At 38.6% G+C, this 15,357-nt stretch overlaps 1 protein-coding gene across 1 annotated transcript in view; it reads right to left on the reverse strand.

Annotated features, from left to right (window-relative positions):
- Positions 1-1,139: 1,139 nt before the first annotated feature.
- strn (striatin, calmodulin binding protein) overlaps positions 1,140-15,357 on the reverse strand; it is a 45,789-nt gene continuing 31,571 nt past the window's right edge. The window contains exons 9-18 of the mRNA XM_084396046.1: positions 14,577-14,720; positions 14,224-14,360; positions 12,390-12,565; positions 11,459-11,506; positions 10,725-10,846; positions 10,248-10,415; positions 9,526-9,672; positions 6,120-6,221; positions 5,955-6,041; positions 1,140-5,056 (exon numbers count right to left, since the gene is read on the reverse strand). Of these exons, the coding sequence (XP_084252172.1) occupies positions 4,887-5,056; positions 5,955-6,041; positions 6,120-6,221; positions 9,526-9,672; positions 10,248-10,415; positions 10,725-10,846; positions 11,459-11,506; positions 12,390-12,565; positions 14,224-14,360; positions 14,577-14,720 (1,301 nt within the window). The 3' untranslated portion in view covers positions 1,140-4,886. The remainder of the gene's footprint in view (positions 5,057-5,954; positions 6,042-6,119; positions 6,222-9,525; positions 9,673-10,247; positions 10,416-10,724; positions 10,847-11,458; positions 11,507-12,389; positions 12,566-14,223; positions 14,361-14,576; positions 14,721-15,357) is intronic.

Consider the following 15,357-nt stretch of genomic DNA (forward strand, 5'->3'; position numbering starts at 1 on the left):
ACTTATAATTACAAATAAAAAATGTAAATAAATCTCACCAGATGTAGTTGCTCATCCGGGAACTTTTTGCCTACTGTTTTTTATGAATACGGACATACTTATTTTCAGCTGCTATATAATAGTAAAGTACAGTATGCACCGCGCTCGCGTCTTTCATGCTTGCAGTTAATTAGGCTAATCAATTATTGACGTCATCAGAATGAAAAGACATTCCGAACTCGACAGTTAATGCACTGCACACCGACTGAGCCACAGACCTCTCCAGCAGAACACGGGACTGATGTGGTAATGAGATATTTGGAGAGCCAGACGTGATTTCTCCTGTTGTTTCTGGTGTCATTAACGGGATGCGTTCGCAGAGTCGCTGCTCTTCATTACATTAATCTGAGAATAACCTTCCAGCCGCTGTGACTCACTGATGCAGTTCTGTCAGAAACACGAGAGGAATATTTCACCTCATTATGACGCTCATACTTCTCCGCACTAATCGTGTTTCTAATGGAAACAGCATGAAAAAAATGTGACCAAAAAAAAAAAAAAGAATTATGAGTTTATTTTTGTACTTGCATTTCAGTTTCACATGAGATTATAGTTCAGCCAAAAATACAAATGCCTGCGATCAAAGCTGAAAACAGTTGTGCTGCTTCATATTTTTATGAAAACCGTGATGCTTATTTTCCAGGATTCTCTGATGAACAGACAGATCAGAAGAACAGCATTTATTTTAAATAGAATCTCTTGTAACATTATAAATGTCTTTTTCTGACACTTTTGATAATTTTAATGCGTCATTAATAAACAAATGTATTAATTTATTTCAAAACAGTGACAGCTTATGGACAAAAAATATATATTATGAATTTCAGTCTACTGAAATAATCAATCCTGCAGCGCCCTCTGGTGGCCGCGGTGACTTACTGCAACATCATCTGTGACACGTGACCTTCACATGTGGCTTAATGTCCCAGAATATTAAATTCTTCATGAAATAATTATATTTTTGAGCAAAAAAAAAAAAAAAAAAAAGTGTATCCACCATTGAAATTTCCCAGACTTTTCCAGGTTTTCCATGAGCGCAGGAACCCATAGGTAAATGGAAAGTCACTGCATGAATCACAAAATACAAAACACACGTGAAATACAACATATTCTTTTATTATTGTATTATATTGATAAATGTCCATCTGAGGAAAAAAAAAAAGAATACAACAAGAAATCAAGAATAAACTGTAATATCAATAATAAAATATGTACAAGAGGAGTATAGCATTTATTAACAATCTTTCCACTCTCTCTCTATACAACCAAAAGGGTAAAAGTTCAGTGACAGCTCTATACAGGCGGAACCGGAACCGGTCTCGTTCGTGACGTCACAGTCCAATCGTCCAATCAAACCCCTTCAAATTCTCCATCTCAACTCTTTAATGTTTCCGATAATCATTGAAGCGCGTCGATCGATCAGTAACCGGTTATTAAATCTCCGTTTAGCACTTTAGTATGTTCAGTAGCCGAGTCAGCTGTACAGTTCCCATCTCTGACCAGCAGGTGGCGCGAACTACTCTCTCTAGCACAAATATCCATTAATCTTCACTGTTAGCTTCGCAGGTTAATATACACTGTATTCTGGTTCATAAATAGATTGTTGATCAATACTTTAAAACTATACATATTGAGATTCTTTCTTATATATCTAAAATTAATACGCACCGAAAATGAACGAAATCAGAAAATATATTTACTAGTACGAAAACACGCACGCACGCGGTTCCCTTTCAACGCCCCAAACCAGCGCGCGCTCTGTGCACGCGCTTAACGTCAAACGTGCCTCAGATTTAAAGGAGAAGAATCCAAAAATGAAAAAAATTAACAATTTAATCACCCTCGTGTTCAGGTCGTGTCGGAGGTGCTGTTTTCAACACCGCAAAATGAGCAGCTCATTAAATGTCACAATTACCATTTTTAATTGCACGAATAGCCAATATCTCACCATTCAGACTTTTCTCCTAGTTTGTCCTACAGTTCTGAGAAACAAAAGTCAATTGTGAGTTTTAAATTTGGAATTGCGAGAAATTATTCGCAATTGATTTTTTTCCTCAGAATTGGGAGATAAACTCAAAATTCAGAAAAAATGTCAGAACTGTGGAAAAAAGTTGCAATTACTTTAAAAAAAAAATATTGCAAGTATCTCAAGTCAATCTTTTTTCTCACAATTCGGAGAATAAACAGGTGAAACTTGAAAAATTAGCATATCGTGCAAAAGTTCATGATTTCAGTAATTCAACTTTAAAGGTGAAACTCATATATAGACTCATTACATGCAAAGAGAGATATTTCAAGCCTTTATTTGTTATAATTTTGATGATTATCGCTTTCAGCTTATGAAAATTTTCTAAATTTCAGAGATTTTGAATTTAGGGTTTGCATAAGCTATAAGCCATCATCATCATCAAAATTGAAATATCTCACTTTGCATGTAATGAGTCTATATATGAGTTTCACCTTTAAAGTTGAATCACTGAAATACATGAACTTTTGCACGATATGCTAATTTTTCGAGAAAATCAAAACTGTGATATTAAAAGTCATAATTACCATTTTTAATAGCGAGTATATATATCTCACAATTTTGACATTTTTCTCCTCAGAATTTCAAGCTTATATCGCAATTCAGACATTAAAGCTCAATCGCATTTTCCTCCTAATTCAGTTTGTTTTTTCAATTCTGAGGAAAAAGTCGATTGTGAGTTTTAAATTTGGAGTTGCGAGAAAGTATTTGCAATTCCCCCCCCCTCATATAAAAAGTCACAGTTAACTTAAAAAGATGTCGAAAAAATGTTTGGGAGAGAAAGTCCCACGGGTTCGAGGGCGAGTAAACGCTGACAGATTTCACGTTTGGCTGAACTAGTCCTTTAACAACATTTGGTCGAGTAGCAAACCTCTGGCTGAAGGAAACACACAAACACTCAGTTCTCTTGTAGTGCTCATGTCATCATTTAAAGGCAAACGATCCCCATAAAAGCAGAAAGTCTCTATCCTAGCAGTTAAAAACACGCAGACCTGCACACGCACGTCTAGAGTTCAAGTAATCACAGACCAATAAAGCAGAAGAGTTTCAAATAAAAAACCTCAACCTGCGAAACGTGGGTTACGATCTATTAGCAACCGATCACCAGTCATACACTGATAAAAACACTAGTATCTGTTCCGAACGATTACATCTCAAACACACAACCCAGCGCCTGTGTGCGAGCCGGCGAGGATGAGGACGACCCCGGCGTCACCGAGTTCAAACACACAAACCAGTGCCGGCGAGGATGAGGACGACCCCGAGGACGACCCCGAGGACGACCCCGAGGACGACCCCGAGGACGACCCCGAGGACGACCCCGAGGACAACCCCGACGTCACCGAGTTCAAACCCACAAACCAGCGCCGGCGAGGATGAGGACGACCCCGACGTCACCGAGTTCAAACACACAAACCAGCGCCGGCGAGGATGAGGACGACCCCGACGTCACCGAGGACAACCCTGAGGACAACCCCGATGTCACCGAGTTCAAACACACAAACCAGCGCCGGCGAGGATGAGGACGACCCCGAGGACGACCCCGAGGACAACCCCGAAGTCACCGAGTTCAAACACACAAACCAGCGCCGGCGAGGATGAGGACGACCCCGAGGACAACCCCGACGTCACCGAGTTCAAACACACAAACCAGCGCCGGCGAGGATGAGGACGACCCCGAGGACGACCCCGAGGACGACCCCGACGTCACCGAGTTCAAACACACAAACCAGCGCCGGCGAGGATGAGGACGACCCCGACGTCACCGAGGCCCAGATCACTAGTTATTCATTTGGCATTACAGGCAAAAAAAAAGATGAAAAAGGCAAAAAATAAATAAACATCACAGATTTCAGACAATTCTAGACTCCCGAATCGTTGTACTTTGAGTACAGCTGGTCAAAAACTGCAACACATTCAAACTATTATAAGACTTTTTCCGCATAATCACAAATATTCATAAACTCTAATCAAACGATCAGCGTTAGAGATCTGACCGGAGAGGGTTTCACAGACGCACCGTTTTTAAAAATAAAAACATCCATAAACAGGCAAACGGAGTTGGTCAGATCCAGGAGAAACTGCAGGTTTACGCGTAAACATATTAATATTATTAATTCAACGCAGCGCTTATGATGAACCTCAAGAAGCCCGTCAGAGACGGATCCACCACAGAATCAAAGACTTGAAGTATATTTAACAAAGAGAACGAGCACAGATCCAGTACTGTGTTGAACATCATGAAAGATCTTAATGCGCCGTTTGTCACGTGATCTTGGGGTGAAAGAGCGTTTGATTGGTTTATATTCCCACACAAACATCGTAGTCGTTTTCTGAGTCTTAAACATCGTTTTTATGTTATATTATGTACAAATAGTTTTGAATAAGTTAACGTCGGTCGGACGAGAGGATCATGTTCTCTGCGTTTCAGTGTTTTAGACCCGATCGCTCTCGATGATTCGCAGTAATTTGACGTATTTGGTGAGTTTAAGGGTTTGTTTCCACTCGCCGGAGAGGAACGGAGAGAGCCGACTGTCTCGAGACTGTTTGAAGCAAAAGGCACGTCGTTTAAAAGGAGAGAAACCAGAAAGAGTGACACGCTCACGCTCACGTCAGGAGAGAAATCATGAAAGGAAAATAATAAAAAAATTAATCTAGGAAGCGTGAGACTTCCTGTGAGGCTGAACGGAGGAGGAGCCGAGACGCTCCTCGTGTGTGTGTGTGTGTGTGTGTGTGTGCTTCCCCTCGAGCGCCAGGCCCGCCCGGATCATCAGCTTCGAGTTCGTGGAAGCGGTTTGGGTCGGAGGTCGGAGGTCAGAGGTCATACGAAGACTTTAGCGAGGGCGTCGGCTCCCGCGCTGCCGATGTAGCATTTGGTGGGATGAAACGCCACGTCGTGGATCGACTCGTCGAACTTCTTCCGGTGAGCCGTGAACTCCTGGATGCACGTCTTGCTCTCCATGTTCCACAGACGCACGGAGCAGTCGTGACCTGACACACACACACACACTCACATCAACAACTTCCTCTGACTGATCCACACACACACGCTTAATAAACAGAATGATAACAATGCTCATAAGTAGAGATTGACTGATGTTGATTTTTTTGGAAAACTGATACCGATTTGTTTGCATGTTTGTGTGCCGATAACTGATATACAGAACCGACATTTATTGGTTTATTTGTTTTTGACAATTATAAACACAGCACAAATCTGAGCAAACTGTTTAAAGTCCCCCTGTAGTCAATAAACACCTGATATATACTTAAGAAACAGGGAACAGGTGAGAACTAATGAGAAACCATGGCAACAAACCAGAACTCAGGCAACGGAAACCATGATCTAGAAACTAAACAGAACGACTGTGTGTTTTCAGCTGAAAACAGGTGTATTCTTCATGTCTTAAAATATCTTGAATGTAACTCGACACCCTTGCCTCATTTAGTATTCGCGGTTGTATGAATATGCAAATGAGCCCCGCCTCCACTCACTCACTCAGCTCAGAGATCCACTGGTTGACGTTCACACGTTGATCTGATTGGTTACAAGGTAGTTTGTGACGTCAGAAACACCAGCGATTTCAAAGCGTGTGTTTGAGACTGTCTTTGGTTCACTGCAGTTTTAAGGAGGAAATACTCAGCAATGGTGTCGACTTATGAACTTACACATGCTTTGTCTTAAAGCGTATTAAAAACACCACATAGGCATATAAACAACATTAAACGCTGGATTTTCACCACAGGGGACTTTAAATATCGGTAAAATCGGTCAATCTCTACTTATAAGCAGAGCAAAATCAGACTAAAAGTGATGTTTTTAGGGTTCTTTTGACCCGTTCATGATCTTTCCCTCGTTTACATGATTCTGATGCAAGCGTGAACTTACTGCCGGACATCAGATAGAGTCCGTTGGGATCCACCGCGAGACTGGTTACAGCATCAAGATGAGCCACCATAGAGTGAACACACTTGCCTGAGAAGAACCATCAACATGAGAATATACATCATCATCATCATCATCATCATAATAACTCTTGATGTCCTCTGTTACCGGTGTTGTTGTCGAAGAAGCGTATGTGCCGATCCTCCTGTGCCGTGACGGTGATGGGAAGCGTCGGGTGGCTCAGGACTTTATTGATCTGACACGGCGCATCTGAAGATCAAACAGGTCAGAGGTCAGAGAGGATCATGGGACGTTAACAGTCGCTCATCTTCTATTTATAGGAAAGTTTACGTTTTTTTTTTTTTTTTTAGGGCAATTTTAGTAAAAAAACTAACAAAGGTCAACAAACAAAACTAGTTTTAGTTTTTTTTTTTAATGATTTATGGGGCAGTTTTAGTTTTTTTGTGTCACGTACCAATAACAGGAATTTACGGAAGAGGATTGGGGCCAAGCAATAACAAAAAAATAAAAGCATCTCGAGATCAAAGTCATTATAATGCGAGATTAAACTCGTAAAATTTTGAGAAAAAAAGTTGAAATAAAATGTTGAGAATAAACTAAAGAATAAAGTCGTTGTGTTTCGAGAAAAAAACCTTTAAATTTGAAGAAAAAAGTTTAAATAAAATGTTGAGAATAATCTCTTTAAATTTTGAGAATAAAGTCGTTGTTTTGAGAAAAAAGTCGTTAAATTTCGAGAAAAAAGTTGAAATAAAATGTTGAGAACTCAAAATTTTGAGAATAAAGTCGTTTTGTTTTGAGAAAAAACTGGTTACATTTCGAGAAAAAAGTTGAAATAAAATGTTAAGAATAAACTCATAAAATTTTGAGAATAAAGTCATTTTGTTTTGAGAAAAAACTGGTTAAATTTCGAGAATAAAGTCGTTTTGTTTTGAGAAAAAACTGCTTAAATTTCGAGAAAAAAATTGAAATAAAATGTTGAGAATAAACTTTAAATTTCAAGAATAAAGTCGTTGTGTTTTGAGAATAAACATTAAATTTCGAGAAAAAAAGTTTAAATAAAATGTTGAAAATAAACTCATTAAATTTCGAGAATAAAGTCGTTGTGTTTTGAGAAAAAACTCGTAAAATTTTGAGAAAAAAGTTTAAATAAAATGTTGAGAATAAACTCATTAAATTTCGAGAATAAAGTCGTTAAATTTCGAGAAAAAAGTTTAAATAAAATGTTGAGAATAAACTAAAGAATAAAGTCGTTGTGTTTCGAGAAAAAAACCTTTAAATTTGAAGAAAAAAAATGGAAATACAATGTTGAGAATAATCTCTTTAAATTTCGAGAATAAAGTCGTTGTTTTGAGAAAAAAGTCGTTAAATTTCGAGAAAAAAGTTTAAATAAAATGTTGAGAATAAACTAAAGAATAAAGTCGTTGTGTTTCGAGAAAAAAAACTTTAAATTTGAAGAAAAAAAATGGAAATACAATGTTGAGAATAATCTCTTTAAATTTTGAGAAAAAAGTTGTTAAATTTCGAGAAAAAAGTTGAAATAAAATGTTGAGAATAAACTAAAGAATAAAGTCGTTGTGTTTCGAGAAAAAAACCTTTAAATTTGAAGAAAAAAATGGAAATACAATGTTGAGAATAATCTCTTTAAATTTCGAGAATAAAGTCGTTGTTTTGAGAAAAAAGTCGTTAAATTTCGAGAAAAAAGTTTAAATAAAATGTTGAGAATAAACTAAAGAATAAAGTCGTTGTGTTTCGAGAAAAAAAACTTTAAATTTGAAGAAAAAAAATGGAAATACAATGTTGAGAATAATCTCTTTAAATTTTGAGAAAAAAGTTGTTAAATTTCGAGAAAAAAGTTGAAATAAAATGTTGAGAATAAACTCATAAAATTTTGAGAATAAAGTCGTTTTGTTTTGAAAAAAAACTGGTTAAATTTCAAGAAAAAAATTTGAAATAAAATCTTGAGAATAAACTCTTTAAATTTCAAGAATAAAGTCGTTGTGTTTTGAGAAAAAACTCGCTAAATTTCGAGAAAAAAGTTTAAATAAAATGTTGAGAATAAACTAAAGAATAAAGTCGTTGTGTTTCGAGAAAAAAAACTTTAAATTTGAAGAAAAAAAATGGAAATACAATGTTGAGAATAATCTCTTTAAATTTCGAGAATAAAGTCGTTGTTTTGAGAAAAAAGTCGTTAAATTTCGAGAAAAAAGTTTAAATAAAATGTTGAGAATAAACTCATTAAATTTCGAGAATAAAGTCGTTAAATTTCGAGAAAAAAGTTTAAATAAAATGTTGAGAATAAACCAAAGAATAAAGTCGTTGTGTTTCGAGAAAAAAACCTTTAAATTTGAAGAAAAAAAATGGAAATACAATGTTGAGAATAATCTCTTTAAATTTCGAGAATAAAGTCGTTGTTTTGAGAAAAAAGTCGTTAAATTTCGAGAAAAAAGTTTAAATAAAATGTTGAGAATAAACTAAAGAATAAAGTCGTTGTGTTTCGAGAAAAAAAACTTTAAATTTGAAGAAAAAAAATGGAAATACAATGTTGAGAATAATCTCTTTAAATTTTGAGAAAAAAGTTGTTAAATTTCGAGAAAAAAGTTGAAATAAAATGTTGAGAATAAACTCATAAAATTTTGAGAATAAAGTCGTTTTGTTTTGAAAAAAAACTGGTTAAATTTCGAGAAAAAAAATTGAAATAAAATCTTGAGAATAAACTCTTTAAATTTCAAGAATAAAGTCGTTGTGTTTTGAGAAAAAACTCGCTAAATTTAGAGAAAAAAGTTTAAATAAAACGTTGAGAATAAACTCATTAAATTTCGAGAATAAAGTTGTTCTGTTTTGAGAAAAAACTGTATTTCGACTTTTTTTCTCAAAATTTAAGCAATGTTGCGTTTATTCTCAACATTTTATTTCGAAATTTAACAAGTTTAATCTCACATTATAATGACTTTAATCTTGAGATGGTTTTATTTTGTATTATTGCTTGGCCCCTCTTCCGTAGGAATTAACACATACCAGTGTACAAATAAATAACTACAAATACAACAAATAATAAATTGGTAGGTATAATTTGTTAGCATTGCCTAATGCATTAGCTAGCACAGACTAACAATGAGCAATTTATTTTTATAGCATTTATTCATCTTTATGTTAGTTAATAAAAAGTTGTTCATTGTTAGATCACTAATGTACAACGTTTGATATTAAAAATGTATTAGTAGTCATGTTTTAGTAAATGTTGAAATGAACAAAGATTAATAAATGCTGTAAAAGTTTTATTGTTTGTTAGTTCTTGTAAATGTAATTAATGTTAACAAATAGAACATTATTGTAAAGTGTTGCCAGTAAATCGTTTAAAAATGGAATTCTAACCACTCTGAAAAAAATATATATATTTTTTTAAATTGTAAGGATTTTAAGCGTCAAGCGTTCTGTTCTCGTTGCATGTGAAAACACTGTAGCAAGAGTCAGAAGATCAGCGATATGTGCTGTGTGTAGTCGAGTTATAAACAGTGCTGATCATGTGCTGATGTGTCATATGTGGGAATATTACCGGGTTTCCCGGCGGCCTGCGACTCCAGCTCCAGGATCATCTGTCGGGTCTCCATGTTGAAGATGCCGGTCCTGCCGTTACTGAAGGCCGTGACCATGTGAGCCGGGTCACAGCACACCAGATCCACTGACGACGGGACGCCCATTTCTGGAGCAGGGAAACACACACGGGTCACATGTGCTTGAGCTTTCACACGTTCCACACACAGAAGAGCATTCAGAAAGTACTATTTTATATTTTTGCGCGAAATGCGTTTCGTCTCTATGTTGTTCTTCGTGTAAAGAAGCTTCAGCTAAAGTCAGCGAATAAAACACTGACACAAAGATGAACAAGTGACAATAATATTCACAATAACATCGTTTTACTGAATAATCAAGTAAACCTAATTTCTTAATTTATCTTTGTAAAGAAACCTCATTGTTTAACTGGCTACTCTCTGCCGTCTCAGACGACGACATCACTTCCTGTCGGACACCGTAACTTCTGTTGGGTGCAGTTCACAACCTCACCACTAGATGCCGCTAAAACGCACCTTTAAGACTTTTATTATGTTATTTTGGGGTCAGTTTCAATGCTGATATCATCTAACCATCATCATCATCATTAAGAAAAAAAGAGAAAAAAGATAATTCAAACTATTATCATTCATAAACTATTATAAAATGTAACAAAATAAAAACAATATTTTTTGCCAACGGAAGTGTTAAATCTGTGTGTGTGACCTTGGTTCTGGTTGAAGAGGGCGATGGCGGGAGCAGTGTCTGCAGCATTCCAGAGTCTCACGGTCCCGTCAGCGGAGCAGGACAGCAGTGTGTGATGAGCCGAGCTGTAGACCAAACCCCACACTGCATCTGTGTGTCCACACAATGACCCGCGCAGCACTGACGGCTCTATCAGAGAGAGAGAGAGAGAGAGAGAGAGGGAGAGAGAGAGAGAGAGAGAGAGAGAGAGAGAGAGAGTCAGTCAGTCATCAAAGTGCATCTATACATCATAAAAGTGATAAGCAAAACTATAAGTGTGTCCCTTCGAGTAATCAAGTTCTACACACACGCAGTCTTTACGCCTACTTGAACACTTGGGCCAAACAGAGGAAATACGTCATGCAAGTAGACAAGTGGTCAAGTGTAAAGAGCGCAAGTGAGGGTATTTGGACAAGGCATCAGTCCCACACACACACACACACACACACTGGAGCGTACCGTAGGAGTCGTAGGGGTCGATGTTGGGGTTGGGAGTGTTCCAGCTCTGAATGGATCCATCTAAACCCCCGCTGAAACACTGGTCTCCAGTCGAGCTCATCACCACACACAGAACCGGACCCCTGCGGACCAGAACACCAGAACATGTTCAGATGATCCGTTAAAGAGCAGTTTCCGTCTGTGTTTAGTGTGTCATGTCTTGAGTTTCTTCCGGGAACGAACACGTCACAATATTCCTCATTATAATAATTCATACGCAGAATAAAGGGGCGGGGCCTGGGTGAGTTAGTTAGTAGTGTGTTAAACTGGCGGTTATGGAAAGGGGCGGGACATTTCCCAAACACACTCGACCAATCACAACACACTGCTCCAGCCGACCAATCAGAGCACAGTGTGCTTTTCAGAAGGCGGGGCTTCATAGAGACAGGAAGTAAACAGAGCGTTACTGACAGACTGGGAAGAGAGGAGCCGCAACAATGGAGAATATGAGGAGAATAATCAACATTCAAGTTCTAGTAGAGCCTGAAAACATCATCAAGACTGTAAAAGGGCAGAATATGGGCTCATATTCTTCACCTCAGATATTTAAATGCTGCATATGATGTGTGATCTGATGTTTTTATCTACTAGACATCGATCACGCATCTGACCTCATTAGTAAGCTGAAAACATAATGAAATATTTGCTCAACATACAGTTCAGCACATTGTGTTTCTAGTGTGGAGGAGCTGTACCTGTGAGCCCTGAACGTGTAGATGGGCTCGACATCGAGAGCTGCACACCTGAAACCACAAACACAAGAGTGTCACATTTGAACCGGTTCCTGAACCTCAGTGCCAGTACCCATCGGTACCGTTTCGGTCATTTGTAGAAGTGTTATCGACAGTATGCCAGAGCTGCATAGGTCGCTGTCTGCCATTGTCTGTGATGCTTGAATATGAATTAAAACAACCATTTTAGTAATAAATAAAAATTCTATGAATGATAGTGTTGTGAATTTTCTAGTAATCAAATGAAGACATAAAAAATTTAGTTTATTGATCTTTTATATTAAATTAAACTTTGTCAAACAACATGTGGCACAACTGAGCTTTATACTGTTAAAATTACAACATCGAAGAAAAAGATCATTTATAATTATTATTAGTGTTAGTATTATTATTAAATCGAGATATTTAAATTCTACTGTACAACAGTAATATATTATCAAGTTAAAACGAACTTTTATTTTGACAGGTTGTGGTGAAGACCTTTGAGTTTCCGTGTGTTAATGATTATAACAATAGCTTTTCTTAAATTAAACTGTAAAATTTCAAAGTCTCTGGAAATGAAGTTCGTGTTCTCATATAGTGAGCCTGAAACACACCGCGAGCGTCACGCGTGCTTCAGTGTGTGTGTGTGTGTGTGTGTGTGTGTGTGTGTGTGTGTGTGTGAGGTCAATGAAACACAGACACGCAGAACATGCAGGATTCTTATTTAAATAGTCTCGGGCCTAGATGTGTTCTCAGGTACCGAAATTTGGCACCGATTGACTTCATGTGAACTGGTACTCAGTAGTAGCGACGTGATTGGGTCGCTGCCATTAAAAGTGGCGAGTTCGGTACCCAGCCCCACTCACAGAACAGTGTAGAGAGAGAGATGTGACAGTGTAGAGATAAGACTGACTTCTTGGTCGGGGCAGTTTTCTGCAGGTTCCACATCTTCAGCGTGTGGTCTTCAGACGCGGTGATCAGGACCGGCTCCACCGGGTGGAACGCCAGGCCGCGGATCGAGTCGAAGTGGTTCCTGAGGGTGAACTTCGGGTTCCACGTCTTACGCAGGGCATCTTTGTTGTTAGTGATCTGAGGAAAGGAGCAAACACATCGACAGGGTGATGAACGAACTGACCGTAACACTCAAGATTTTAATACAGTCAAACCTAGATTTACTCACACACCTTCAACATTCCTCACATCATCACAGTTTATTCGCTATAGTTTAGAAAACTGTAATAAAATATGAGGAACTCAGTTGATATTTGACTGGTTTTGTCCGTCCTTCTGTTAGACTGTCTCTCAGAGGAGTTATGTTGAATATCTGTCAGCTGTTAAACTTTTTTTTTTCCTCTTTATTTTTATTCAAAAGACAAATGCTAATGCTAATGCTAGTGCTAATGCTAGTGCTAGTGCAGAGATGGCATTTTTTTTACATTTTCAGTCGAACAAACTGATGATGTTCATTAACAGTAATGGTACATAAAAATAAATAATTAAACTAATAACAATAGGAATAATAATAATAATAATAATGACACAGCAAAATTATATATATATTTATATTTTTGTGTGTTAAAATTTTTAATAAAATAAAAAAAGTATCAAGAGAAAAATAGCAGCTGTTAAATTTAACTACACAATTAGATAATACATCAGAACGGAGGCTCACTATTGGCCAGCATCACACGCATCACATGACCAGCGTCGGCCAATAGCGAGCCTCCGTTCTGACGTAACCCAGAAGCGCTGCTGTTACACTACGTGACCTCACTCAGAGACACACTGAAGAACATGAAGAGTTGAATAAAGTCATTATTTCAGTTTGTTTTTGCGCACAGAAAGTATTCTCGTCGCTTGATGAACTTACGGTTGAGCCGCTGTAGTCACTCGGACTATTTTAACAATGTCTTTACTAACGTTTCTGGGATGGCAGACATCGATTACAGAGAAGCCTATGGGGGAGTGAGACAGCTCTCAGGTTTCATCAGAAATATCTTAATGTGTTCTGAAGATGAACGAGAGTCTGACGGGGTTGAACATCATGAGGGAGAGGGATCACTGACAGAGTTTTCATCTTTGGGTGAACGAACCGTTCCTTTAAGGCTCGATGCCGACTCGTCATCTCCGCCTATGTGCTCGTTTCATACGGATTACGTACATCATCTGAGAATACTTATTTTCCATTTGAATCTGTTCATTCACATGTAGACATTTCAAGCTTTCTACAGGCATATTCCTCATGTCTGTGAAGCAAGTATACGCTGAGTTTCGGTTCATTTATGTGATGCGCTCAAGTTCACTGAGACCGAATCGACAGAAAGCAACATTATATTACAGAAGCACAACGTTTTTTTGTTATTATGAGCTTTAAAAAAATTAAAGTAAACCCTTTACAGTTTGCATTACTCTCATCTGTACGACTGAACATGTATTGACTGAAAAGAGTATTTTAAGATAAATGCAGTGATGTGTGTGTCATGAGGTCAACTCTTCCCACACAAACACTTAGATATGCGCCTAATAATAGCGCACATTTATCTGTTAGCATTAGAGCGAGAGGACTGCTTAAGTTGCTTACATGTTTTAAGAGATAAGCCATATTTGAGGTGGATGGATGAATGGGGAATGTATGGATTTCTCCCGTTAACGATCTGTCGTCTCAAGCCTGCGGGAGTTCGCCAGGGGTTTTGTATTGCCGGAATTGAAGTTTTAGTTTTAGTTCTGGATGATAGCCCTATACTCACGTCGTAGGACAGATTCTCGGCCTCGTTGGCCACGGTGAGCCCGGCGAGTTCTCCGAGACCCAGCTCGCTCTCCAGCGCCTCGTCAGAACCCATGATGAAGGACTTTCCCGAGGACGGGGGGAAGGTCAGGGCTTCCACTGCAACACAGTCACACACACATGAGCCGACTGCAGAGATGGGGTCATTCAGCTCAACTCACAGTATTTGTATAGCGCTTTTTAGAGTGATCTGTCATCACAACCACAGTTTAAACAATGTAATAATTGAATGCAGACACTACGAGCTCATTGAAGAAATGAATACTTGTTTGTTAACAAATGATCATAAACTGATGGTGTTTGAGGCAGGAATACCCTCGTCGGTGCGGCCCAGCTGGTGCTCGTTGAGGCGGGGTAAGTTGGGACGCACCGGCGGCGCCACCGGAGGCTGAATAGACGACAAATCCTCCGCGTCTCGCAGATTAGCCAACATGTCCTGTAGTTTACACCGGTTCGGCCCTACAAACACAGAACAACACCGTTCATCTACTTCTGTGGTGTACAACTCCCCGTCACAGTTCAGCCCACCTTCGAGCATTTCTAGACGATCACCGGAAGCATTTCTCTTTCTATGCTTCATCAAGGCTTACGGTTCAGGATTAGCTCTCAAGGTGGACTGTGCTCTGATGAGGGGATTCGGCACAGATGAGACATGAAGCAGTGGAGAGAAATCAGAGAGGAAAAATTAGTGAAAGAAAAGTGATAATTGAGGAGGCAAGCGAGCGACTCGGTACTTTCTTACAATGGAAGCAGGAGAAGGGGGTGGAGCCTGGTTTATATACGCCCACTTGGGGGTGGAGTCAACAAGCCACACCCCCTTTCAAAGCACCAGCATAAAATGCAACAGAAGTGAGCAGTAAAGCGTCTCAGAAACAATAACCAGAAGGAGGAAAGAAACAGTAGTTGTGTTTGAGATGCAGCTGGATGCTGAAAGAACAGATGATGGAGAACGGAAACAGAGAGCAAGTGCTGCACTCCTTTACTCAGAGCAACGGATGAAAAGAGGAAAAGAGGAAAAGGAGGAAAAGGAGGAGAGGATGACAGGATAAACACGTGACTGGATGAGTGACGGGAAGAACTGAAGAGAGCTGCTGGT

This window comes from Rutilus rutilus (genome assembly GCF_951802725.1).
Source record: "Rutilus rutilus genome assembly, chromosome: 22".
In the NCBI taxonomy this organism is placed as follows: Eukaryota; Metazoa; Chordata; class Actinopteri; order Cypriniformes; family Leuciscidae; genus Rutilus; species Rutilus rutilus.